The sequence below is a fragment of the Eschrichtius robustus genome, chromosome 12 (assembly GCF_028021215.1).
Source record: "Eschrichtius robustus isolate mEscRob2 chromosome 12, mEscRob2.pri, whole genome shotgun sequence".
Classification (NCBI taxonomy): domain Eukaryota; kingdom Metazoa; phylum Chordata; class Mammalia; order Artiodactyla; family Eschrichtiidae; genus Eschrichtius; species Eschrichtius robustus.
The window spans coordinates 81,266,320-81,282,641 of NC_090835.1; the positions used below are offsets into that span (position 1 = coordinate 81,266,320).

At 35.2% G+C, this 16,322-nt stretch overlaps 2 protein-coding genes across 2 annotated transcripts; both read right to left on the minus strand.

Moving 5' to 3' along the window:
* Positions 1-975: 975 nt before the first annotated feature.
* LOC137774076 (beta-defensin 110-like) lies at positions 976-1,128 on the minus strand. The gene has a single exon (XM_068559200.1). The coding sequence runs from the start codon at positions 1,126-1,128 to the stop codon at positions 976-978; it is 153 nt and encodes a 50-aa protein (XP_068415301.1).
* A 9,383-nt stretch (positions 1,129-10,511) lies between these two features.
* On the minus strand, positions 10,512-15,991 carry LOC137774230 (beta-defensin 110-like). Its single transcript, XM_068559448.1, has 2 exons — positions 15,937-15,991; positions 10,512-10,660 (listed from the first exon to the last, which is right to left on the minus strand). The coding sequence occupies exons 1-2, from the start codon at positions 15,989-15,991 to the stop codon at positions 10,512-10,514; spliced, it is 204 nt and encodes a 67-aa protein (XP_068415549.1).
* Between the last annotated feature and the right edge of the window lie 331 nt (positions 15,992-16,322).

Consider the following 16,322-nt stretch of genomic DNA (forward strand, 5'->3'; position numbering starts at 1 on the left):
GCTGGTGAGGTTTCTTAAAGCAAGAAATAATGACATTATATAGGTGCTCACTAGAGTTTGTGACGAGGGACCTATCTGTATTTATAGCTTATCTGTGTTGTTCATAGTTTAATTCTAAACCTTAGAAGATCATTGAATCTGTGGCTTATTAAACAGGACTATAGCTGAAGAACTTCACCAACATACCTCAAAAAATTTAAAGAAAACCTGCATGCTGTCATCCAAGGCTTAGCAGTTTTCAAGGATGTTAATTTTGTTAATGATTCCTGGGTAGTGGATTTGAGTTTTTGATCTCTGAACCTCCGGTTTTCATTCAGAAAACTTTATTCCCCTTGTTTTTAAACTAACTCCCCAGCTTCCATAGTTATCTGTGGAAACATAGTAAAAACTATGTGGGTGAAAGTTGTTGAACAATTTGTCTCTGAGCCACATTCTACTTTCAGACTTGCAACCTACAGGTCTCTCTTGTTCCCTGCAGGGTCCTGCTGTGGGTTCTGTGTTCTGCTTGATGGCTAATATGTTCTCCTTTGAAGTGGCTAGTCCAGAAATTCATTACTTGCCTTGATTAAATGGAATCATAAGATGTATCGACATCCATGTAAACCATATAACTTAAATATTTCAGATAGAGTAGCCTAAACAATTTTAAGCACACAGGTGTATGTGACATTAATAATCTCTTGTTAAACTAAATGCCATCTCCTCATTCCTGGTCCCCAATAGGACAACTTCTGAAAATGCAAAAGCCACTCTTTTAATGTGTTCATCCATCCGAAATACAAAGAAAGTGTGCAAAGAATAGACAGATTAGAGACTGTAAATTATTTTTATTTATGTAAACAGTGATATTTAAGATTTAAAAGTATACATTTCCATTAAACACTGAAAGCATTTTCTTTTTACCTACTCTTGAGTCAATAAGATGTATCTCTTTTAAAGACTTTGATGTTCAATTGTACTTCTGGTTTCCAGAGTTTATATGCAGCACTGAATTCCCCATTTAATGCAGTATCCGTAATCATATTCAACGTCATCACAAAATGTTTTACATATTCCTTTCACTTCTTGGCATCTCTCAAATCTATACTTTGGTTCAAGTTCACTTCTGGCTGCAATCAAGAAAGACATCTAAAGTCAGCAATCTAATTTTTTTACTAAAGGGAAAAAACAACCTGTTCTAGTCATGAGATCATGTGTGTAGGAGATGGAGTGTCTGGGATGTCAGGTTGTTTTACAGGACAATTTATCAGTTGTTTCAAAAGGTGACCAAGATACAAACATTTCACTTGCACAAAAAGTGTACATCCTTATATTACAGCTCACATCAGTATTAAATTTCAGGTGGCTTCTAGGGGCTTTTACTCCCCTATCTTTTTTTCTTGCTTTATTTTTTCATTTCATGTTTTCTCAATTTTTTAAACTGATTCTTATTTCCTCCTCACAGTATCATTTGTTCACTACTTTCTTCTCCATTCCAGATCTTACTCTTAATTGAAATTTTTTTCATTATACTAAAGCAAATGGATATGTTCCTTTCAACAGTCTACATAACATAATTTAGTACTTAATTATATGTATTTTTTTAAACATTTGTTTATTCTTGCAGCCAAAATATAAACCCTTATGTGATAGTTATGGTTTCTTCTGATTCTTTGTTATCTCCTACCCAGTATATCCCTGATAATTGGAACGCAGTAGGCATGAAAATACTTATTCATAGAATAATTTATTAAAAAGTAAGCTACCTTAGATATGCACATAGAAACACAGTTTTGTTGTATATTAAGTATTTAGTAGAAAATGGAGCCCCCTGTTAACTTCTAGTTTGCCGTGAGTCATCTAGGACAATGCAAAGAAAGATGTTCTGAGATTCCAAAGTCACAGTTTCCTGTCCATACGCTAAATCAGGGATCCCCAAGCCCTGGTCCGAGGCGGTAAAGACCTGGGCCGCACAGCAGGAGGTGAGCGGTGGGCGAGGGAGCGAAGCCTCATCTGCGGACCCCCATCGCTCCCATTACTGCCTGAACAGTCCCCCCACCAGCCCCCTACCCCGTCTGTGGAAAAGTTGTCTTCCACGAAACTGGTCCCTGGTACCAAAATTGTTGGGGACCGCTGCACTAAATTATAGTACACAGAAGCTAAGCTTTTATTTTTCTTAAAGATTCAATTGTACTGCAACCAATGCTTTAGAATAGAAGGCACTTTGAAGTCAGGCTTATTTCTTTCCCCTAAATTTTATCATAATATTTATTTATCTTGGATAAGTCATTCCACCCATCTGCCCTACAGACTATAATAAATATAGCTACCATACATATATTTTGAATATTAAATTTTGCATATGTGTGTGTGTCAGGAAAAATACTGCAGAATAATTTCGTTAAAATTTGGAGAATTAATTGAATTGAATTTAGATTAAAGTTATATAATGTCAACTCATAGAACCTAATTGTCTGCCTAGAATCTAACTGAAATTCAGAATGGTGTTTCATTTCATTCCACGTGGCAGGTGTTTGAGTACCTAGGATTCTCCAAGCATTAGGGTGAGAACTGGCCAGTAACTTCAAAAGTAGAGAACATAGAGAAGACTTCAAATATACTAACTCTATTGTTAATAAAGTCAGTAGAAAAGAGAAAGAAGTTAAGCTTAAAGTGCAAGAGATTGTCAGGAAGGTTTTGACATGTGAATATATGTATCTTCTTTGGGAATGGGAAGATAATTCATGATGAGGCAATCTCTGGCCATTGATGAATCTTGGTGAAATCTAAAGTTATTTCAGAGCCATATTTAATATAATTTAAAGGAGGAAAGGGTGTGCTGTATGATTGCATTTTGCTTTTTTAAAAGTCTTTTGCCAGGGTAGTACTTTTTAAGCTAATCAACATGCCTGAGACCATAACATCTTGTCAACCCATCAAATCTATGTTAAGATATGTTAAATTCAGAAAAGAGAAATGTGGATTTATAGAGATCATGAGTAACATTAAAATATTCTAATGTTGCTTTTACTTTCTCATTTTTTCAAAGAGTAGAAACGTTTTAAATAATAAAGAAATGTATAGAACTATATGATCTGGAAACAAAGAGGGTGCATTGAAAAACTGGTTCTATCACACTTCTTAGTTATTTGCAAATAAGATATCTGTTTAGAATCACAGCTATGTCATGTGAAAACTGTGAGTGAGAATAACACATCCTCATAGCATTGTTGTGAAAATTGGTTATGTGATGTGTTATAAACTGTTCAGTGCTATACAAATGTCACCCATGAGCACATAAACATTCATGTGAGGTGATTGAAACTAGCTGATATATACCACATATAAACAAAAATAAGTAACTGTTTGGAGGAAGGACACATAGCATCTCTTTCATCTTCTAATATGTCTGCACTTTTTAAACATAACTGGAGAAATGAAGTTGATGATAAATTTTCATGATAAGAAAAATATAAACACTAGTTTGGAGGCCCCATAAGGAGTATATGTTCTGGAAAGATTTCTGGGAGTCTGGGCAAGAGTGAAGAGCTACAATTATGGTGGCAGTATATGGTGGACAGCAACGTGACAAGTCCTGCTTGCCCATGCGTATGGACAGCTCTTAGAAAACTGACGGTTCAAAGCTCAGTGGTTCCCATAGAGTTTATTAAATGTCAGTTTTCCCAAGTTCTGTGGGGGGTTCTTCATCCTCCCAGGAGAAATGTCTGGCATGTATCTCCCCATCTCCGAGGAGATGACTGCTCTGCCTACCTCATGATACTCTGGGCAAGTAGAAAGGAAGAGTTGAAAGTAAGAAGAGGTGGGTTTGGAGGATGTCTATTCTCACTGGGTCCAGGTGTAAATCAAGGTAGAAACAAGGCCATAGGTTGTTTGGAAGTTTGGACAATATTGTATTTTGAAAGGGTATGATCTTTCAGAACCAGACAGTACTATGTTTCAATCCTGTGTACCCTACTTACCAGCTGTGACATATTGGACAAATGATTTAGTCCACTGGATTTCAATTTCCTTATGAAATTGAGGGTTTCGTGAAATTTGAAAAGTTATAATGAGATGAAACACGTAAACTCCTTTTATAGTATTAAAAAATGAATAAGGTTTCAAAATCAGGTTATTCTCATACCAATTGTTTTTACTTCCCTTTTGCATTCACCCTTAAAACTGACCCCAGATGAAACACTGTTATTAGTGCTTATGCCCTGCTATAGTGCAAGCTGCCTTCCATCAAGCAGGCTGTCTGCCTTGTTTACTGATTTATTTCAGCGTGTAACAAAGTGCTTGAAACAACATACTCAATAAATGTGTAAATAACTGATAAAACGGCTGAGTGAACAAATATGTCACCATAGAAAGAAATCTAACTGGTGTTATATACTGAAAACCTCTCTGGACTTTATTACACTCTCCATCAGTTATTTCCTGTATCAACTGAGCAAATGACTTAACTCCTATGCTAGTTTCTTCAACTGTAAAATGTGTTTAATAATAACTGTGTACTTCAGAGGGTTGTGGGACAATTGAATAAGATAACACAAATGGAACTAGTTTGTAGCCCCCAAATTAGTAAAGTAAGTTTTTATAGTCAGTATGAATGATTTATAGGTTTGTGGCAAGTTAAAGAAAAACCCTTTATTAACTCACCGGTTTTTCTTCATTTTCACTATTAAATGAAGAGAATACCTTCTCTCCTGATTCACACAACACACATTTAGTAAGCAACTATGTTGTACTTGATACTGTGCTGGATGCAGATGAAAAAAATAAATAAAATAATTAGGCTCCCACCCACAGAAGAGAGCCAGTGTCTTTAGTTGGGAGATGATGACATAGAAATGAAAAAAATACAATAGCACTTGTAAAGGCAATTCTGAGATATAAATAAAATATCTTCACAGCATAAAATAAAGAGCTCCTCCTAGAAAGGTCTATTTTTTACTAATACTACTATAGATACTACTACCATAACCGTTATTAACAGCTATGCTTCACTAAGTGTTCTTTAGATGTCAGGTTCTTTACTAAGCAAGTTATTAATATATTCACCATCTGATTTAATACTATAATAACCTTATGAGATAGGGATAACCATTCCCATTTCACCCATAGGACCAACTGATAGATAGATAGATAGATAGATAGATACAGATATAGATTAGATATAGGCATATCTCCTAAACATAGATATGGTGTTTTGAAAGAATTTATGATACATGCAGAATGGTATCACTTTAGCATAACTAAAGTGATGTGGACACAGACTTCATAAAATACAGAGTCAAACTGGGTACAGGTGGCAAAAGACCTGCAAAACTGAGGAATTGAATGTTGTCATGAATGGAGAGGTGAAACTAGAGAGATTTTTTTTTTTAATCAGTCATCAATTTAATACACATCACTTTATACATGTCAATCCCAATAAAACTAGAGAGATTTAAAACACCATTTTCTCTTTAAGGGAGTGGAGTTTTGTAGCAGAGAAGCTAGTTAGACAGTTTTTAGAACATTCTAAATACAAAATAATGAGAAATATAATTGAGTTAATGGGATTTAAAATAAAGAGGAGAAAGTGAAGTTAGGAGAAATCTATGAATTCGAAGCAGCCCAACTTGGTAACTTTTGGATTTGGGAGAAAAGTACTGCTGGGAAGCAGAGCAGCAATGATATCAAGTGTTTTAGATTTTAATACTGTGTAGTTGATAATAGCAGTTAATGAAACAGAGACTAATAGGAAGAGGAAAGACTTTACGCTTTGTAAGAAGCTTTATTTTTGACATATCAGGATTAAAAAATTTGGAAGCTGGCCGAATACATAAGTTCCATAAGTAGTAATAAATATAGCTTTGTGGTTTGGGAAATATATTGAGAAAAATGCTTGTTGATAGAAGAAGTCATTGTAGTAAACAAGATTATCTTGGGAAAGCGTATCAAACAAGAAGAAAGGAGATTCAGGGACAAAACACTAGAGGCCATGGCATTCAAGAGACTATCAAAATGGAGAAGTCAGTTAATAATTGTCAAAATAGTGACCAACTCTAGCCATGTGCAGAATTCCAGCAAGATGAAGAATTAAAATAAGTCTTTGGGTTTGCTTTTTGGAAAACTTTTATAATATTAGCAGGAAGATTTTCAGTTAATTGAAATGGATAAATGTATTGGGGAGAAGAGTATAATATTTGATAGAGCGGAGACTATGAGTCTAGGCTACTTTTTAAGAAGGTTTGGTGAAGAATAGAATAAGGCAGATTAGAAAATAGCTTAAAGGAAAAAAATCTCATAAAATCTGACTAACTTCCCCCTCTGTGATGAAGTGAGAGAGTGGCATTGACATATACACACTACCAAATGTAAAACAGATAGCTAGTGGGAAGCAGCCGCATAGCACAGGGAGATCAGCTCGGTGCTTTGTGACCACCTAGAGGGGTGCCCACATAGGGAGGGTGGGAAGGAGACGCAAGAGGGAGGGGATATGGGGATATATGTATACGTATAGCTAATTCATTTTGTTATAAAGCAGAAACTAACACAACATTGTAAAGCAATTATACTTCAAAAAAGATGTTAAAAATATATATATAAATCTGACTAACTCTACTTTACATATCCATAATCCTACCATTCCTCACTGTTTTTATTGTTACCACCCTGCTACCATCATGTATTACCCATATTATTTCAATACCACCTAAGCGTGAAAGCACTTCAGGGATGTTTTTTTAAAACAAAATTCAAATCATGTTTTTCCTCTGGCTGAAACTCACTGGATTTCTCTCAGAATAGAAGGCAAGATCCTTTCTAGTTCCTAAAGGCTCTGGGTAATCTGTATATACATTTCCCTTCTGACCAGCTTACCCATGACTCTCCTCCTAAGTCACTCTTTTCCAGCTACCCTTGCTTCACCAGCATTCCTCACAAATCTCAAGTATGTTCCCAGGAGCAATTATTTGCCTTTCTCATTATTTTGCTCAAAAGTCACTTTCTCAATAAGGGACCCCTGAAAAATCCTATTTTAAATTATTACAGCCCAACAGTGTTTTGGGGTTCCTTAGCTCTGTTTGATTTATCAACAGAGAAATTTGCTTATTTATTTGCTTATTTATTATGTTTACTGTTTGTATTTGTCTCTACCTCTAAAATATGGCTCCAGAAATATAGGGATTATTGTTTGTGCTGTTTATTGATGTGTCCCAATCTTATTACATTATGGCTGACACACAGTAGGTTCTCGATGAGTATTTATTGAATTGGTAAATAAATGAGGGGGTGAGGAATGCAAAATCTAACTCACATATTGTCAGTATTATGAATTGACGTTGATCTTGGGATCGGATCCCATGTTTTATTCATTTTTTAACTCTACCAGTTGAATAGTACTTAAAACTCAGTTTGTAATCAGTTAATAACAGTGCCTTAAGACAGAAGGTGTAATTTTTTAATCTTCAGATCTAAAACCCACGACATCATACCTGGGAAGAAGCAAGCCCTTAATCAAATGTTGTCTGAATAAATAAATTATTAATTGGAATTAGATTTTGTTCTCGCCCAAGGACATTGAGGTGAAATAAATTCTGAAATAGATTGGCTTTGAATGCATGATATCATGCTGGATGTTAATTCTTCTCTTCCTAGTCCTGTTCTGGAATTTGATGGTTTCAACATAATGCGTTTAATTGATTCAGGTGTATATTGAGCTACTAAATAACAACAAAAATATGTTATACCTTGTGGTGTCTATTTCATCAAGGTCTCTGCCAATCAAAACTTACAGAAAACTAAAAGTAAAGGGCAATACATAATGTCATCAAAATTCAGATTCTGGGCCAAAGAAGGAGAAAATGCAAAACTTTCAGCTTTTTAGAGCAAACTAGTTTAATAAGATTATCTAACTGTTTGGTCAATAAATGCAATGAAAATTACAGTGAATGAGCAAGAAAGTTGCCAGAAATCTTTGCATTTATAAGAATTTTTCCCCTTTTTTCTTTTCTTTTCTTTTTTTGTTAATAAATTCTGAGGGCAATATGAATAATCAGTGACACCTCTTTCTTTTTAAGAAAGCTGGTTGCAGAACTTCATTAAAGGGGCTTTTAGAATTTTCAGTTGATATCACAAAGAACTAAAAGATTTCCGCAGGGATGAATATTAATTTCATACTTGATGTTCATGGGTTTGCATTCTTCAAGACTGTCACATTTGTCCCTTGTGCTGAAGGCAGAAGCTGGTAGCTTGAATATACACTGGACTACACAAGGAGAGACCAGATCAAAAGTTTAGATGGTTTTGATTTTCTCTGTCAAGCACTGAAGGATGGGGGGTCTACCAGTACAGACTAGTTCACATGCAGAAGAATCTCGAGTGTCTTCCAAGAAACCTCTACCCATCTACCACTTCTGGGTGATCACTAAAACATTCAGTTCTTACTTGCTCCATACTGCTAGTATATTAGGCTTCTCAATTTTACTTTACCAGTTTTGATGTAATTCTGGCTCAGTATCTGGTCAGATAGGACAAATATCAATAATAATCAAACTTTCCTCTGGAGCATTTATTTTACTAATCTCCTTCTCAATGTGGCTGATATATTTATTGTTCAAAAGTTAGGCTAATCTTTTTCTGGGACCACCAATATATCATCATCTCTAGCTCATTTATAATAACATTTGAATAATTCAAATAGATATTTGTTCTCATAAAGCACAGAAAATGTATTGATTATCTGAAAACATTGCTGATTTTTTTTTCCATTTTTATTTTTAAATTTCTGTGAGAAAGAGTGCTTAATTATAAACCAGTGGCTCTAAACCAGGAGTGATTTTGCCCCCTAAAGGGCATATTTAGCAACGTAGGTAGATATTTTTGGTTGTCACAATTAGGGGAAAGAGTGCTATCAACATCTGGTGGGTAAAGGCTAGGGATGTGGAGAAACGTCTTGTTGCTAAAGATACAATGCACAGGACAGCTACCACAATAAAGAATTGTTGGACTAAAATATCATTAATGCTAAGGCTGAGAAACTCTTTTTAAATGAATATTGTAAAAATACTTTTGAAGATATTTACACTGCAAAGCAACACATTGGACAAAGTCTATTTTAAGTTATTAAAATGTGAAATACAATGCATGTAAGCCTCCAATGTATGCCTAGCAAATAATTGTTTCATAACGGGAACTCATGTTTATTAAAATAAAACTAAAAATTAAACAGTTCCTCGTGGTAGAAATATATCTAGAAACTTGATCTAAATAGGGGAAAATTATTTCCCCATGCACTTCACTGTAAGAGATAATGCTTAGTATGAACATAGACTCTTAGATCTCATATTTGCGTTTAGAATATGGGATAAGACACCATAATACAAATATCAAGAGAGCAGCTGGGGCCTGGAAATACTTGTATCCTTCTGAGTCCGAGTCTGGCCCACAGGTATCCACTCAATAGATGTCCTTTTTCTTTACTTAAATGACCAAAGGATTATTTAATTTTATTTTGGGAGGAAGGGAAATTTCTGTTTTATTACTCTGTTGTGGTATTGATGATTTTTTTTCTAAAGCATTCTGAATTGATACAAATTACTAAACTGCATGTCTAAACTCATAAAAGAAGCAGAATTTGCATTTTTTGAGTAGAAAATGTATGATACGGTTGTATTGTTGAGAGGATTGTGGGGGAAAACTACTGTAGATCTTCAGAGAAGGCAGTGAGAAGAAGTGGGGCAAAGTGGAGCTGAAGGGGGAAGATCCCCCTCCTTCCGTCTACTCTGTGTATCTCCTTAGACAGGGTCACCTCTCAGGACGGAGGAGCTGAGTTCAGCTATTAGTCATAGCTTCTGACTTCCTTGGTCAAAATATTTAATTACATGTTGTCTCTTCTCCTTTATGAAATTATTTTCTTCCCTTTTCACTCCCTCTTCAATTTCCTGATGCAGATTTTTCTCCGCTACATAAACAATATGGCTAGAAAATGGAGCTGATTGTGGTTTTCCCCTGCTCTTCTGTTCTTACACTCTGTGGTTCTCTCATTCCAGCTCTGTCTCACTCAAGAGAAGGAGCTGCACTCTCAATGTCTTGCCTCACACATTCAGTGGATTTATATTTTTTTCATGGGATAATCTACAAGCAGTGTTTAATAATAATATAACAGCACATCTCGATTGGAGGCTTGTATCTCAGAAATAAGATGGGTCAATACCTCTGATCTATGGTTTCTCCCAACATTGCTGATGTCAACTAGCACAGGGCCCACAGAAATGTGAACAGTTCTTGAAGAACTTCCATAAAATAAATCGTGCTTATTTCTGGTACCTAGAGATCAAGAGAAAATGCAATGTAAAGGCACCAGATAATGTGTGTGACATAGAACCACTTCTGAATGGTTCACTATTAAATTTTATTTAATTCTTTATGTATGACTGTGATACGCAGGCCTGGAAGGATGTGTTGAAGGATGTGAAGGGAGACTTAGTAACACTGGTCCTTTCTTCTCGGAGCATGTGTCTCTTTCTTTTCTTCTGTCATCTTTACTTCTGCAAGCAGCAATGAGTTCCAGGTCTTATGCAGTAAGCAATCCTAACTTCAGTGTTATGGCACTCAGGTTTACATCGACCATTACCCCTTCTGCACTCTCTCCTCAAATCCAAGCTACCGTAGTGAGGATATCTTTTTCTGGCTGTAAGAAGGAAACAATGACTGAAATTAGCAATATAGCTATGACACACTCATATTTTAAAAGGAGAAAATCCAATAAGCAAAAGAGTATAGAGTAGGGCAAAAGAAAAAGCCCCCTTCTAATTTATGACTGTGAAACTCTTACTGAGGAAGTTTAAGTGAATGTTCTGTCCTTTGTTGATGCAAGGTAAATCCTGGAAATTAGAGAGTGTCTTGGACTTCATTTAGGTGTGTCAGCTTGCTTTTTTACAAATGACTGGATAGCAACAGAAGGATAGTTCCAAGACAACAATAAAAGTCCACATAATTTATCTCCTGCTCTCACACACATTATTTAGGCTGAATGTTGTGCTTTATGAGTTCTCCTTCAAGAGATTTCTACTGCAGCTTGATTTTACTTTTCTTTAATGTCAGGAGTGGCAATGTTAGACAATTTGTCTGAATTCCTACAACTCCCTTGTATATCTTGAGATTTACTTCCCCCCAAAGAAATGAACTAACTTAGAGATATGTTTGATGTCAGCACTGATTTAAAAAAAAAAAAGGAGAACTACTATAAGATGGGTTCATTTTTGCCCATTAGATGATTTCTGAAATTACCAGTGCTCCAAGTTCCGTGTTTCATCTTGTAGTTTGGAGGTTGACTGTCACTAGAAGCTGATTATTTAGGACATTTGGGGATACTCGGGGAATTGGGAGATATTGGACTATAAGATCCATTCTTGCACTGTTGGTGGGAATGTAAATTGATACAGCCACTATGGAGAACAGTATGGAGGTTCCTTAAAAAACTAAAAATAGAACTACCATGTGACCCAGCAATCCCACTACTGGTCATATACCCTGAGAAAACCATAATTCAAAAAGACACATGCACCCCAATGTTCATTGCAGCACTATTTACAATAGCCAGGGCATGGAAACAACCTAAATGCCCATCGACAGAGGAATGGATAAAGAAGATGTTGTACATATATACAATGGAATATTACTCAGCCATAAAAAGGAATGAAATTGGGTCATTTGTAGAGACGTGGATGGACCTAGAGACTGTCATACAGAGTGAAGTAAGTCAGAAAGAGAAAAACAAATATCGTATATCAACGCATATATGTGGAATCTGAAAAAATTGGTATAGATGATCTTATTTACAAAGCAGAAATAGAGATGCAGATGTAGAGAACAAACGTATGGATACCAAGGGGGAAGGGGGGTGGTGGGATGAATTGGGAGACTGGGATTGACATATCTACACTATTGATACTATGTATAAAATAGATAACTAATGAGAACCTACTGTATAGCACAGGGAACTCTACTCAGTGCTCTATGGTGACCTAAATGGGAAGGAAATCCAAAAAAGAGGGGATATACGTATACGTATAGCTAATTCACTTTGCTGTACAGTAGAAACTAACACAACATTGTAAAGCAACTATACTCCAATAAAAATTTTTTAAAAAATGAAAATAAAAGATCCATTCTAAACCAATCTATTTTAATTTCATATTTCACCTTATGCACTGATGTATGTACTTTCAGAAGCCCTTTATTTTGGAGTCTTTTAAAACATAAACATCACTTTTGATAAGTATTCACCTTACAATATGATGAGAATAAGGAGAACTGGTGTAGGAGAATTCTAAGTTTTGTGGATAGCTGGCCAAAGGTCAGACTCAAATAGTTTTTATATATTCACGGTATGAAATCAAATAAATCTTGCCACTAGTTTCTGCCATTAAGGTTTGGTATCCAATAGATCCTTTAAAGGACAGGCCTTTCTGCCTAGATATTCTGTCTACATTTCAACCAGTTGGTGGTGAGTAGTGATACTTATTAGTGGATCCCTAGACTCGGAACTACTTTATCCATACTGTTGATATAAATAGCTGGTATAAAACCTAACTCTTCTATTAAAATTAGCTGTTTTCTCACTATAAGTGAAGCAATGCAGAATATGACACAATTTACAGCCAAAAAAATAGTTACTCAGCACAGTTTAAATGCTAACTTCTTAATATCATTATTTATTCTACAGTTTCTGAGGAGTTACTATTATCAAGCCCATAAATGATTTGCCAGTGATAGAAACCTGAATTATACTCATTTTGACAAGAGTTCTGTCACATTCAACACTATTGTCCAATATTTCACCCTAAACTGACCTCACCCCTTTCTTTTTCCTTGTCTTATTTCACTTTTCTAAAAGTGAAATTATTGTCTTCTTTCTCCTCATTCTGACCTCTAAATATGAGTATTCCTGAAGCTTGTGTCTTTGGATCTCTAATACTCATCTTTGCAAGCATCCATCCACTCATTCAACTATTAAGTCCACTTCTTGTCAAACTCTGACAGTCCCAAGGGCAGGGTTTCTCATCCTAGGTACTATGGACTTTTTGGACAGTTCTTTGCTATGAGATGCGATCCTATTCAGTGAAGGGAATTTAGCAGCATCCCTGGCCTCTACCCATTAGATGCCAGTAGTACCAGTTGTGACAACCTAAAAGGTCTCCAGACACTGCCTAATGTCTCCATGGGGGCAAAGTTGCCCCTCACTGAAAACCACTGTTCTAGCAATGCTGTGATAAGCCAAACATATATTTTCTCTGTCCTCAGATACACTGCTCAAATACTATCTTCTCTCTGAAATCTCTGTTGATCATTTTCAAGAAAGTCACCTCTCCATTGCTCTCACAAAGCACTTCATAGCATCATTCATACGGCATCTATAACATTTTCACATGTTAAGGAATTTATTTAAACTATACATAAAACTCTAATATATAAGCTAAAAATGGGCATGGCATCTCTTAAAATATCTCTTCAACCCATAATTTGTTTTTGATTTCACTGACTTGCTATTTTATTCTGTAGAAGAGCAGTCCCCAACCTTTTTGGCACCAGGGAATGGTTTCGTGGAAGACAATTTTTCCAAGGACCGGGGTGGGGGGGGGTGAGGTGGGGGGAGATGGGGGTGGGAGGATAGTTCAGTGGTGATGTGAGCGATGGGAAGCGATGGGGAGCAGCAGATGAACCTTCGATGTGTGGTGTTCTGTGGCCTGGGGGTTGGGGGACCCCTGTGGTAGACTATCGTTAACCTTCTTGGAAATGGGAAAAAATCATGATTACCCTTTCAGTACAAAACTATACCATCCTACATCCAAAGTACATGGCAGACTTGAAAAGTGATTGTTAGCAATAACAGAGTTTTGAATTTGACAGAATAAAACAATAGGTTTGAGTGAAACAATGCTTCATTTGTAGACATTTGGTGCCTTTATAACTTCTAGAAAATGAAGAAGAAAGCTAAATGACTTCAGTGGAAATTTCCATGCATAGAAAATGTAAGGACTTTTGTCTAAACACTTTTTCAACTGTAACTGTCTGAGTGGAAAATGAGTTTTTGTACCTCAATTTTGAGTAAGAACTTTTACCATCTGAAGGTGAGATACAAAAAACAACTGAGGAACTCTAAGAGTCATATATGAGATTCAATTTTATCCAGTTTAGTTCAACCGCCATATGTTGGTGAATTATGAGGTGAAAGACAGCATTCTTATTGCTTTATTATTGTCTCAAAGTGTCCATATTTCACATACACCTTTACTAATTTTGTGAAGAAAATATGTATGTTGAATATTTCTGTACTTTTACATATATATTTTTATCACTAATGGTAGGAATTCTCTAAAAGTTTGGTACATGTGTGATTAACAAGAACAATGGCCTCACTTTGAAAATATAAGAAAAAATATACAAAAAGTTAATACCACTGATGTTGTAATCTGTGTCACTGTATTCCCCCAAGTAGCTTATAATTTCTAATTCTACAGAACACATCATTTTAAAATTTGTTGATCAATGTGTGAATAACATTCGTCATTATTAAGGGCACTTGATGTAGCTGTTATAAGGAAAAAATAAGCTAATCAAACATAAAAACCCTTGGCATAGTAATCTATTAATTTTAGCTATTGTTAAAATGAAAAGAAATTTTAAAAGATTTATCATAATGTTAAAAGCAATATGAATCTGTGTAGAATTTCCTTTTGGCCCTTTCTAGGTCTGGAAAAAAATACAGAGATCCTTTTCTAACAATTTTTGAACGGAGGTAGAGGAAGTTATTTTCTTAGTTAAATTAACAATTAACTGTATTACTTTGTTACTTCATTGATGTTTGGCCCCTATATAGAAGTTTCTCCATTTGCAACCTTTTAATGATAATTTATCCGTTTATTATGTGAAAATTTTTAGGTTGTCATGATAGACTTTATAATATTCACAGTGAAAGAGTAAGTTAATTCATTCTCCTAGGCCTCTATTATGATTTTCATTTGTCCTAAAAATGTCAGCCAGGTTCTACAAAGGAGTATTTTCCTAGAGTTAGTGAGCTGAACCTAATTTCAGTGCCAATGTTATAAATTGGGCAGACTTGAGATCAGCCTTTCACTTTAAACTAAACTCTTTAAGGAGAAGGGAGTAAACTCGAGTTCTCCACTTCCAAAACTTATTATTTTATTTCTGTACAATTCATACTTACACATTAGTTCAGGAGAAGAGAATCTTGTTACATACCTTATGTGAAGAGATAATCCTTGAGGGGGAAAAATCTCATGAAAAATACAGCTCATGTACAAGTTATTACACTCAACATTCATGTGATCTTAAGAAAGGCCAACAAGGGACATGATTTACCTATAGTACCAAGGACAGAATATGAAGAAAGTCTTCCTAGACTGGAAGTAGTATATTGGCATAGGTTAAAAAGAAGGAAAAGGTAAATAGGTCTCTCTCTTATACCGAACCATCTACCACTTACCAGTTGGTTATGCTTAAAGAATACTTTTTTCCATCAAGAATCAATTCTAACTAATTGTTACCAGATGAAGGTGATGAGACTAATGAATTGATCTTTCAGGTGTTTTACACTTTTTATTTTGAAATCATTTTAGATTTATGGCAGAGTTGCAAAGATAATAGAGACCAACTTCCCCTTATGGTAACATCTCATTTACCCATGGTACATTTGTCAAAAATTAAAAATTAATATTGCTATAATACTGTTAACTAAACTACAGACTTTATTCATATTTCACCAGTTTTCCCACTATTGTCTTTTTTTTATTTTTCTGTTCCAGGGTTCAATCCAGAGTAGCACGTTGCATTTAACATAAAAACCTTTTAATCTCTATGTTATTACCATACTTTTAACAAGGAAAAACTGATGCCTCCTCAAATTCATTAGCACAAGTATGCCCATTAACATTTCCGTGTTACCTGGTAAAATTGTGACCCAAAAGAGTAGAATAAAGAAAAAGAGATGAATCTTCATGGTAGAGAGTTTCCTGGGGAAAAAAAAAGTGCCAACAGATCTTCTTTTTTAAGTCAGGTGTTTTCAAATAAGGAAACAGAGAAACCTTTTATTTATAGATTCTCCTGGGAAGTGGTTTTAACTACTGAGGCTTATCAATAGCAAGAACATTTGTACGCTTGGTTGAATAGTGCTATGTTCAAAGAACAGGGCCACAAAAATTATTATTAAATTTTTTTCATAAAAGTAAAACCTACTTGTGTTACCTTAAATAGACTCTCATGAAAATGCAATCTTTAGGGAACTTCAAAGGGATATGTGTTTAGATTGCTAAAACATCAGGATGAAAATG